This window comes from Bombus vancouverensis, chromosome 5 (assembly GCF_051014615.1).
Source record: "Bombus vancouverensis nearcticus chromosome 5, iyBomVanc1_principal, whole genome shotgun sequence".
Lineage (NCBI taxonomy): Eukaryota > Metazoa > Arthropoda > Insecta > Hymenoptera > Apidae > Bombus > Bombus vancouverensis.
In genome coordinates this window covers 10,952,577-10,963,952 of record NC_134915.1, presented here as the reverse complement: position 1 = coordinate 10,963,952, position 11,376 = coordinate 10,952,577, and the positions used below count along the sequence as shown (strand labels likewise).

Genomic DNA, 11,376 nt, shown 5'->3' with positions numbered 1-11,376 from the left:
TTCGACTTAACACCCACGTATTTCTTAACCATCGTACGTATACCCCGAGATGTTTTCTATCTACGCGCGGGCACTCGATATTTTTTCCTCGATTTTTCAGCCGAGTATTTCTTCCCTCTTTATTTGGTTTCCAACATTTACACACAGAGTTTGGCTCGCCATCGGGCGAACGCGTTTCCACGTGTGTAACCAGCCCCGATAGTCGTCTCTGTGCGGTACAATTTTTCAAATTTACGAGAGAAACATATACGGGTCCCTTTGATCATCGTACTAGTACAGTCACGCCCCTGTTTCTGACGAAACCACCTTAAATTTGGCTATTCCTTTTATTAGAAATAGAACTATCTCTTTGACGTCCAATTATCGTGTCCGTGAAATACATAAAATCGTAGGGAAAAAGGGTAGACGAACATGAAACTCATAGAGAACGTTGAAAGAGCTTAAGTGGATTACGCTTGTCTCCTTCATTTTGAAACAGGTATCGTCGCAAATGCGACGCGGAGAGGGAGCAGTCGTTAATTGGATGAAGGAAAAACTGGTATCTGGCATATCCTGAGTAATCGTAGATCTATCAAGGATATCTGGTTATCGACGAACGTGTGTGGTACTCTTCGTGCTTCTTACTTCACTCCTAAAATCAACAAAAATAAAAATGATAATATACAACACTTTACTATGAAGCAAAGATTTTGTTGTAAAGTAACAGAGTGCACCATTGTTGCGGAGACTTCAATGATCACTACAATAGGAAGCAGGCGTTACGTAGCAATTGTCTACAAGGGATAATCGCAAGCGAACTTACCATGGCGAGGAATGTATTCTAGAGTTAAAACAATCCCGAGTACAACAACCAGAGGCAAATCAGCAAGAGGATCAATATAAAGTACGTGGTTAAGATGTTTTTCGTTTCGTGGGCTGCCTGTGGCATTTTTCGGCATTCACAGAGGATGATTCACGACACTAAAGAAAAATCAGTATCAGGTGTAATCACGATATACATATACTCAAAATATTAATACCCAAAATATTAATCGTCGTGTTGAATATTTCTTTTTTATTCCTTCTGGCGCCTCTTCCGTCAATCGGTCGATTAAACGAAAGTTCGAAAAAAGATCACGGAACCCTCAAAAATTCGCTCGACGACTGAAAGATTCGGCTGATTACCGGAAACGTTGGAGTCAGACGATGAAATCTGAAAACGATCGAGACGAATAACCAAGCACCGCGCCACTTTGCGTACGATCTCCGACTAGATCACTCAACGCAGGATTCACGATACAATGAAGATCCCGAAATTCCTCCAGGAACCGTGTGAAATCCCCACCAGTTCGATCGCGGATACCGACACGTTGCACCTTCCCTTATAACATCTGATCCAGGATTGGTAGGCCGAGGTCCCACCACCGTCTTTTACTGGTGAGAAACCAACGAGTTCCGCCACCTCGAGTTATATTAAGCATCGTGAATATCGGATACAACTTCGGTGGAAAATATTCCGAATCGATTCATGATCATCATCGACGTAAAGATATTCGAGGGTTCAAGGTCATCTGGGTGACGATTACGAATCGTTAAGAGTCAACGGTCTCTTAGAGGCATCATGGCAATGTGAGAAATTAACCAAACCTGAAGCATTAAAATACGTCATAAATTACATTGTCTCTAGTATCTCAAATTATGAACTTTTCTAAGAAATATTTGATTTAAAGTGTTTTATATACCTTTCATACATCTTTTGAGGAAAAATGTCAGAAGCAATGAAGATACAGATTTATCCACAGTTCTACGTACAAAACATTCTGCAGTCTTTTTATTTCTTTTTCTTTATTGAATGATTTATCAATGAATCACTCTTACTGGTTTTATCTCTGTACAAGTTACAGATGGCTCTAATGGTTTGATGTATTAAATAGGGCTCGCAACGTAAATGGCAAGTGCGTAAACGTGCGTATCAGCGTTATGGCCAATACAACACAAACCAGCCGTACACCGTCGGTGTGTTAATTTAATTATAACACGTCGCAAGAAACGGTCGATGTCATTTAACTATATACTAGAGACCAAAAGGAATCAACTCTTATTTTTAAGCGAAAATTACTCCCGCCCACGCGTCGAACTTGGAATGTTGACAGAATTCACGTGCTGGCGCCACGGTATTTCCCACGTGACGAAGTATAACAAAAATATAAAACCTTTTCCGTAAAAAAAAAAAAACATTCATGATTCACAAAAATATTCCAACGCGACGATCTATTATTTTCTTCCAAAATGATAGCAATCTCTTAAAGAGAACAAAGATAATGGAAAAGATAAAGAGAATTTCTAATCGATCTTTCTTGAGTAATAGCGTTTAGTAGAGAGGAGTCTTTCGATTTGATTGATGGCTGGGGCTATTTTAACCTCCGACGAAACTCCGTTCGCGTAGTTTTAACATTTGATTAAGCTACGCAGAGCAGTTCCTCTTTAGCTAATGTACGCTAACATCGTTCATCATTTCCAGACCTTCGACTAATTTTAACTTGAAAATCAAACATTAACCTTATAATGGACAAAGCTCGCGAACAGGTCCGATCTAAACTTCGGACAGCTATTTACGTAATATTTGCCAGAGACACACCTAATTCATCGATTTTCATCAAATACAGACTAATACTACACTTTAGTCTTACCACGTGTATTTATGTATAGTAAGTAGGACATTACACAATTTTATAAAATATTTCTTTATTTCACTCGCGATGGAATTACAGTAGTGTATCGGTAAAAAGAAAGGCTTGGGTGGTAACTTATAGTATACGCTATACAATTGATTAATTATAGGAATGTGTGTCGTACAATTTTTGTATCCTTATTACTAACATACGTAGGTACACAAATATGGCGGGAATTCTGTTACAGGTTTGCTTAAGGCACAATCCACAAGATCTTCTGTTAAGTGTCTACATAGGTAAGGCGACATTTGCATCAATAACATCCGTATATTTAATACCTATAGACACGAAGAAGATCATTCTCGAAAGTAATTATCAACAGTTGTTTCATTGGCACAAACAATCTATCAACCGGTTTTTATATCCTTAAATTCTTGGCACGGGAGGTTCCGCGCGTTTTAAAAATAAGAACAACGACAAAGGAGGAAAAAGATCTTTCTGCTCGACTAGCGGCTACCTTAAAGATTTGTGAAACGACCGGTTCGATGCTGCTTCAACATTGTTCTCTGTGACTCAATTGATTAATTAATAACTACGAGCATAAATACGATGGAAAGACCCGTACAAATGATCGTACGCGAACTGGTTATGCTTGCATATATTGAGAACAGAACATATGGAAACGAACAAATACCAAACTATTTAACCGTTAGCGCATCTCTATTCATAATTTGAAGCGTATTATTCACAAAAATCCTCGATGAAAATTCAGTCATGCCAACGAGAATCCCAGCACGTCCTCCAATGAATAATCGAACAGCCTTAGGTCTAATTTGTACAAATCTGCCAACTTTCGAAGTTGCTTGTACGTCAACGTAGAATAATACTTTTCTAGTTTCTTCGCAGTTGGTTCACTGTTCACTGGTTTCGTTGGGAAACTATAAAAATAATTAATTTTGATTAATCAGAATCAAAAGGAACGATGCAAACGACCGATTTTGTTTCGCGTGTTGATCAAAGAACAATATACACGTAGCAACGAAATAGAAAGTAATGGATTAAGTAGGAATATTTCTTTGAAAGGAATGAACATTCATAGTCGGACATTTTGATTGCGCCAACTACGCGATATTGCTTCAATAAATATCGCATATATTTCTAGGTAGGAATTGAATTCTACAAATAAACACCTAAAAAGTATATACATTTTCTTATATAATCCAATAGATTGCTGGAATAAATGTGGAATGCTAGCGCGTGTAGTGCTCTCGCGTAAAATAATCATGCGTGTCATGTTTATGCGTGAAATATTCTAGCGTGTAATAATCGCGTGAAATACTAGCATGAAAAAATTCGCTCATCTATATCGGATCTAAACAAGGATAAAGTAAACGCTTACTTGACTGACTCGACTCCCATCCGTTCCAAAACTTCTGTGGCATCTTCAACTAAGCTCTCGTACTTGCTGACGAGATTATAATTAACCAGGCATGGATGACAGAGCTCGTAAATTGGCTTCCAGTGCTCGTTTCGTGTCTCATTCGACGAATCATCTGTGACGAACTGTACAAACTCTCTAAATGTCACGTCATCACCATTTCTCAGCGATTCTACAGTGGCGTTTTGTCTGTACCTCTGCAAGAAAGAACGTTCTCACTGTAATTTCTTTGATATCTCTCTCATGCGAGACAAGAGGGAAAAAGAAACAAAAATTAAGCGATACCCTGATAATCTTCTTCCCAAAACGAGTTTGGAAGTATCTCGAACTCTTCTCGTGTTTCGCCTCCAGCTTGTTTCTATAGGCGGACAGTAACCTTTCCAAAGGATGCCTGACGACGATCAGCTTGTCGTAAGTCGCCAACATTCGTTCTATTTCGGACAAGGTATAGTTGGTGAGCCTTTGAAAGGTACCTGGAGAATGCGCCTGATCAGCAGGTATTTCCATAGGATCATTACCTGGCCATTTCCCCGTGGCCACCATCAGAACTCGTTTCCAGTTCGTGCACGCAACCTGATACACGAATCCGTCGATTTAGAATGAAACAAAAGAACCACAATAATATAACAGATAACGTCCGTAATGATCGTGTACGAGTTGTAAAACGCTCTGCTATACAATTTCCAGTTACTTACTTAATATGTTTGAAGAACGACATTATTGGAAGTATTGTAGAGAAATCAAGCTTTTTGTTAAAGATCAGGAAAATATATTATTAGTTATGTTTAAGAACGAAACGTGTGATATTTTGCTAAACATTATGAATCTGTTGAAATCAAGGGTCGAAATAAAGAGTTATCTTTCGTTTTTAAAAAAAATTCTACTCAAACATATGTTTCGTTTAAGATAATATTTGTTCCCGTGGAGTTTTTATGCAAAGACATGTTACCCTTAGAGGCTTCTTTAAAAAATGTTCTAATGGAATGTATATTTTTGAATGTGTATAATAAAAGTTCCATGGTAACAAGTTATTTTAAACCGTGTATTAAAAAAGATCCATAAGATAAATAAAGCTAATAAACTATTTAGTACTAATTATATTTAATAATAGTACTAATTTTATTAAATAATAATTATTATTATTCATATGTTTATTGAATGAAAGGTATGAAAATCATAATATAAGTAATTAAAAATTTCATAATAAGTACTGAGCAAAAAAGAGGATTTGTTAAGAATTATTATTCTTAGCTAGATAAGACTTTTTTATAATGTAAATAATCTGAAATACATAGCAATTCTATAATATAATATACATATAGATAATATATATAATACCATGTATGTATTCAGTAACATTCCTACCTTCCTAACTGTTATTTTCATTACAAATAAATATATCGAATTGAATTGAAACAAATATTATAAATAAATAAATAACATATTCAGAATATAACTGTAATAATTAGTTAATATTGTTGTACTATTATTCATTGGATGGTATTTGTTACACTAATTGAGAACCTTTTAATACTAATGAATATTGATTTAATATTGATGAATAAAATGTCTCTTCTTGTTATAAGAAAATCTTTATTTTTATATTTTATAAGCTCTATCCAAATTAAAACTTTTTTTTCAAGAACTTTTCTTTATCTATCCTCATCGAAACTTATAATGTGAGAACATTTTCTAAAAAAGTTCCACGGCCCATGTTTTAAATAGAACCTATCAAAAGGTTTCATAATTCTTTCGATTCTTGGCTGAAATATTATTTTCGTAAAATTACCTACTGCTTTTCTTGCTTCCTTTATCTAGAATTTATTTGTACCTTGGGAACGTAACAATATAAAAGTTCGTGTTGTTCGTCGACGAGAATATTCCTAAAGGATTCTGGATTCAGATTCTCATTCAGAGAGTCTCTGTCTTCGAAGATCTCCTCGCAATTGTACTGTAATCTCTCCTGACGTTCCACCAAAGCGGATCTCGCCAGGGCGTTCGGTCCTGTCCAAGAGTATACAGAATCCTCCGTCTCGAAGGATCTTCCTTTCTCATCGTTCGTCGAAGTGCGTTCCCCAAATGCGCTCGTATCTACCATTAAACTTGAAATATTGATAAGAAACAGAACTGTCCCCCAGACACGGCATTCTGTCATCGTCCTTTCCGTCCACCCGGGACATTGATTTATCTTGATATAGAATTATTTATCAAGCGTTTTTATTTGTTCAAATGTTCCTGTAAAGTTCAAAAATACGTTCCATTACAAACGGAATTTCTTACGTATGAAAACATCGTTCAAAAAAAAGAAAAGAAAAAAGAATAAAAGAATGTTATTTTGAGGTACGTAAAATGTTTGCTTTCGCGATCGTGTTATATGCTTTGCCGAGTCAATTTTAATCGCTTGAGAAATACCAGCAGCTCAGCCACCTTACTTCAATTAAACGTCATTGATGTCAATTCTCCCGATTCCAGCCATGCATTCACTCTTCGTAAATCACGCACAAACTCAACGAATTATTTAACCATTGCGAAAGAGAAAACAAGAAATAAGTTAAACACATTCGATAATTATCAATGCAGTCGAAGCATAGAACGATCTATATCGTAACCGGAATCCAAAAGACACGATAATCAGGTCAAGCGCCACCGTTTCGAATTCTTTTCCAACTAAAGTCCTTTAAAGCCGGTTCTGAATGGACAGCGCACGGTACATTTGACATCTAGATATCTAGAGCATACTTCTCTAACAAGCTGCAAAAGTGGGCTACGTTTAATTCGAAACGGCTTGAAGCTATACCACTTTTCCGCGAAGAAAAAATTCATCCGATCTCTCGAGAGAAGACCTGTTCTAAAATTTCATAATACATACATATCTCTTTCAGGCCATGACACCATTTCTTTGCAAAGATTAAATTTAGATTAATTTATTAAACGTTAGTATGTAAGTTCAAAAATAGATTACGATAACAGAGTATCAATTTCTGTTACGTAACGATTTTCTATGGAATAAAAAAGTAGACAGCATTATAAAATGACACTGTATTCATAAAAATTGAATAAAATACTCGACAGACTGGCTAATAAATTTTTGCACAAAAATTAAATATTTTGCACTCATCAAGATAATTTTGTCATCGTACGGCATCTTTCTATATTATCATTTTACTTATAACATCCTACGAAGGTTTAAGATAACAACTATGGGAACTGACAAGTTTCATGCAAAAAAGCATCCTGATCTAAATACCTTCTGGATTCATGAATGGAGACATCGATATTCATGGCTATGAAATTACTATGCCCGTTATAACTGATCCTTAGTTATCGGTGACGCTTCAGCTGTTAACGCCGACTCTTAACGTCAAAAAGACCACAGAAAAGCAAATAGACGACATTTTTACAATCATTCTAACAATTATCGTTAGATTTATTTCGAAATTCCCTTATCCAAGTAATTATGAACGAAGGATTAACGGCGAACGAACGAGACTCATTCAATATAAATGAGCTAACCTCTCGATAACCTTCGACCATGATATCGGTTGAAACTAAAATACGAAAGTGAACTATGCTGCAGATGGAATAATAGACATTAAAAATTCATTACGTCAATAAAGCGGTCTAATAATCGAACGACATTACCAATCGAATCTCGTATTCCATTATGCAATGGCATTGGAACTCGTTCTTGACCGTATCGTGCGAGTCCTTCTTCTGATTAAGAACCATAGTGATAAATACTTACGTTTATCTTTTGCATCAATAGAAATTATCGATGCCACGAGATATCGATATTCGTCATGTTTAACTGTCAACACGAACACGCGAGCAGTCGAGCCGGAAAATTACTCGAACACGCGTCATCGTCCTCAAATAGTCGAAAGATGAAAGAGACTCACCTGTTAGGCGTCAACAGATTGGACCATGCGCTGTCAAATTCTACGTGGCATGTTTTGCTGGCTCGTACACCTTCGTAAAAACTTTATCGAACGTCCCCCCAAAATTCTTGGGAATTCGTTCCAAAAAATATCGCGGACAAACTGCCTCTTAGATAAAACGACCTACATTTAACTGAGTTCACATCCAGTCAAATTTTTTAATCTAATTTGATTAATCGATGACAAACGCGTGGCGCGAAAAGTCACTAGAAACGCCGAAGATTTCGAGATAGACACGCGACATGAAATACTTCGGACGGTCGAGCCGATACGATGGACAAACGGCTATTGCCTTGACTCGGAGGCCCCTCTGACATAAGAATGGAACGTGGTGCCAGTTTGTAGAAGTGAAAGAAACTGTGCGCGCGCGTCTATTACATCCCATCCTCGTTTCTTCGCTGGCAAACGTGGCGATCCTTTTTCTTCACCTGTGTACCCACTTTCCGAGGCTGGGGTTGCCACGAATTCGTCTGGTAGATATTGCAAAATTTGATTTTTCTTCATTAAGTTTCCCTAAGTTTGTTAAGATAGTCATAGAAAAATTACATGGTATAGAAAACATGCATATCATAGAAGGACAATCTTAACCATAATATAAATTGTTGGCTATTTAATATACAATTCGTTCTTTTTTCCACTTCGTATATAAGGTGAAAAAAAATTAAATCTGAATAAATAAGTGCAATAATGACTTCAACCTTGTTAATTACTAGCATTTAGGATTTTCCATTCGCTGCAATCGAATAACATGTGATCAATAATTACAAAGAATAAAAAATTAATGAGATGCATAACAAATGCAAGAGTTCTAATCAAATATATTTCTACCGACAGATCTAGCGTGAGTCGACAACAAATAGTCGCCCAGAGAAGGTAAAACAGAAATAATTCTATCATTTTGCACTTCGTACACGTAAGGAACCGAATTATAGTCACCTGTTGGTCCGTCACGTCATGTCGTTTATACCAACTGGAGAAAGTGTTTAGCCTTCAGTCGCCTTTTGTACCGTCAACCTATCACAAGTAGCTTCAGTCTCGTTTCGGTCTTTGTTGACTAACCATCGCCTAAAAGTAAATAAAACAAAGTATCGTAGGGAGTTAAAGAGATTATCGTCGTTAGCAATATTGTATAAAATCGAGTAAACCAGTGAGGAAAAGCAGAACTGGGATTTTGTGAAAATCATACCATGCCATGGTCGTAACATATTATTGCTATCATATTTGTTTACGAGAAATATAACAGTCCAATAATTTAGGTAACATAACACATTAACAACGCGAATTATGCTTGTAATTCTATATATAGAAAATAAATTATAAAATATTTTAAACTGATGAACTAATAGTTTAAAGATTCTTCATCATCATCGAAATTATTTTCTTGTATAAAAAGTTCATATGATCAATCTTCTCGATTTTATTTAAATTAGAACATAAAATATTTTGCAGACAACAACCTCCTATCATTTTGTTCGGAACTATAAAACGAGATAATTACTTCAAAGGGAAATGCTACAAGTTGTATTCTGGCTATTCTTCATTGTGCTGGTGTTGTGGTCGTTTTCAAATTCTGCAAGCAGAATTTGTGGCGCGCTATGGGAAATCCTCGTGCCGATAATTAATTCGAAACCAGTTGATCTACGAGCAAAGTTCGGCGATTGGGCAGGTAAGAATTACTCAAATATATAACGTATGTATTCGTCAAATATTGAGAAATATTTCGTTTAAGTCGTAACCGGGTCCACCGATGGGATTGGCAAAGCTTACGCAAAAGAGTTGGCTGCAAAAGGAATAAACCTGGTGCTAATCAGTCGTACTCTAGAGAAATTGGAGAAAACAAAAAATGAAATTATGGAAGAGAATCCGACGATCAAAATAGAGGTGATCGTGGCGGATTTCAGCAAAGGCAAAGAAATTTTTGAGGAGCTTGCAAAACAACTGAAAGATATTCCAATTGGTATTTTAGGTAACTGAGACATCCTCATCATTTATGTATCATTTATGAATCCGTTTATAAATTTTGCTTTCTACGCAACATGATATTTATTTGTTGGAAGTCGTTAACGTAAAATAAAATGCTCGTCTGGTTATAAATATAATCCTAGTTCAACGTTGTAGTAAACAACGTAGGTACGCAGTATAGTTATCCGATGTATGTTGGAGAAGTCCCAGAAGACACATTATGGGATATCATCAATGTCAACGTTGGAGCTACTACATTAATGACACGAATAGTCATCGGACAAATGCAAAAACGTGGAAAAGGCGCTATCGTTAACATATCATCCGGTTCGGAATTTCAACCATTGCCATTAATGACCGTGTACGCAGCAACAAAGATTTACATCAAAAGCTTTTCTGAGGCACTCAGAGCCGAATATTCCAAATGTGGAATAACTGTACAGCATTTGACCCCGTTTTTCGTAAATACAAAGATAAACGCGTTCAGCGATCGATTACAGGTAAATCGAAGATAAATACGTGAAAATAAGTGAATTAATTTGCAGATAATGGTTGTAATTAATTAATAACGTTACAGGTATCTAGTATTTTTATTCCCAGTACGACGACATATGCCAAAAATGCGATTAATACGCTTGGAAAGACAAATTCCAGTACAGGCTATTGGAACCACGGGATTCAGAAGATCATTGTACTACTTTTACCGGTACAAATAAGAATAATATTTGGAATGTTTATGAATAAGACTTTAAGGAATGACTATTTCAAGCAGAAAAGAAGTAACTAACCACCAGACAACGTGTAGTTGTCAAAGAGTTGTCAAGAGTATATGTATATTTGATAATTGTTACGAAGTTGAGTCCTAATATACATAGATATATGATGTACAAGATGTACGAAGTGCAAAGAAATATCATTATTTCATGTATTTGATATGATTTCTTATTAATTACTTGACTAATCACATAGAGGAATATGAAATTCATTGTCAAGGATTAAAATTCCCGCGTATTTCGAAACAACCACTCATAAATGTGTTTTAGAAAGTATGATTACATAATAAATGTTTTTTATCAAATTGAAAATATCTGTTCGTTATTTATGTTAAGTATTGCAAAATATCCCTTTCATTCTCCATTTGTGTTGCATTGCCTTAAGAGTTGCCATCTCAATCTCTGCACTAAGTCATATTTCTTTTTCGAATAATAAAGTTTAATGATTATAAAATAAAAAATATAAAAAGATACGCGTAAACATATTTTATCGAGAGATAACACGTGTCCTATAAATCATTAAGCCACAGTTCTTTTAATTTGCGACGAAAACATTTAAATTATAATGTATTTTATATTACATTTAAAAACTACCACTAAATTTTTAATAATTA

At 35.7% G+C, this 11,376-nt stretch overlaps 2 protein-coding genes and 1 long non-coding RNA gene across 7 annotated transcripts; 1 reads left to right on the top strand and 2 right to left on the bottom strand.

The window, feature by feature from the left end:
- Positions 1-307: 307 nt before the first annotated feature.
- Positions 308-1,829, bottom strand: LOC117160554 (uncharacterized). Its single transcript, XR_004464820.2, has 4 exons — positions 1,722-1,829; positions 1,020-1,626; positions 803-960; positions 308-631 (listed from the first exon to the last, which is right to left on the bottom strand). It is a non-coding gene; the product is annotated as an uncharacterized LOC117160554 (long non-coding RNA).
- Positions 1,830-2,707: 878 nt separating this feature from the next.
- Positions 2,708-8,312, bottom strand: LOC117162820 (carbohydrate sulfotransferase 11). Of its 2 annotated transcripts, none has more exons than XM_033344792.2 (5): positions 7,989-8,312; positions 5,921-6,324; positions 4,375-4,662; positions 4,051-4,286; positions 2,708-3,589 (listed from the first exon to the last, which is right to left on the bottom strand). In XM_033344792.2, exons 2-5 carry the CDS (start codon positions 6,242-6,244, stop codon positions 3,424-3,426), a joined length of 1,014 nt encoding a protein of 337 aa, XP_033200683.2. In that variant the 5' UTR covers positions 6,245-6,324; positions 7,989-8,312; the 3' UTR covers positions 2,708-3,423. The 2 variants fall into 2 exon arrangements, with proteins under 2 accessions (XP_033200683.2, XP_076474715.1); XM_076618600.1 differs by lacking the exon at positions 7,989-8,312 and adding an exon at positions 6,522-6,943.
- Positions 8,313-8,374: 62 nt separating this feature from the next.
- Positions 8,375-11,074, top strand: LOC117162840 (inactive hydroxysteroid dehydrogenase-like protein 1). Of its 4 annotated transcripts, XM_033344823.2 has the most exons (6): positions 8,375-8,500; positions 8,862-8,900; positions 9,477-9,693; positions 9,757-9,993; positions 10,146-10,489; positions 10,567-11,074. In XM_033344823.2, the coding sequence occupies exons 3-6, from the start codon at positions 9,537-9,539 to the stop codon at positions 10,774-10,776; spliced, it is 948 nt and encodes a 315-aa protein (XP_033200714.1). In that variant the 5' UTR covers positions 8,375-8,500; positions 8,862-8,900; positions 9,477-9,536; the 3' UTR covers positions 10,777-11,074. The 4 variants fall into 4 exon arrangements, with proteins under 4 accessions (XP_033200714.1, XP_033200732.1, XP_076474720.1 ...); XM_033344841.2 differs by lacking the exon at positions 8,862-8,900 and having other exon boundaries at positions 8,381-8,500; XM_076618605.1 differs by lacking the exons at positions 8,375-8,500; positions 8,862-8,900 and adding an exon at positions 8,914-9,222.
- Positions 11,075-11,376: the final 302 nt, after the last annotated feature.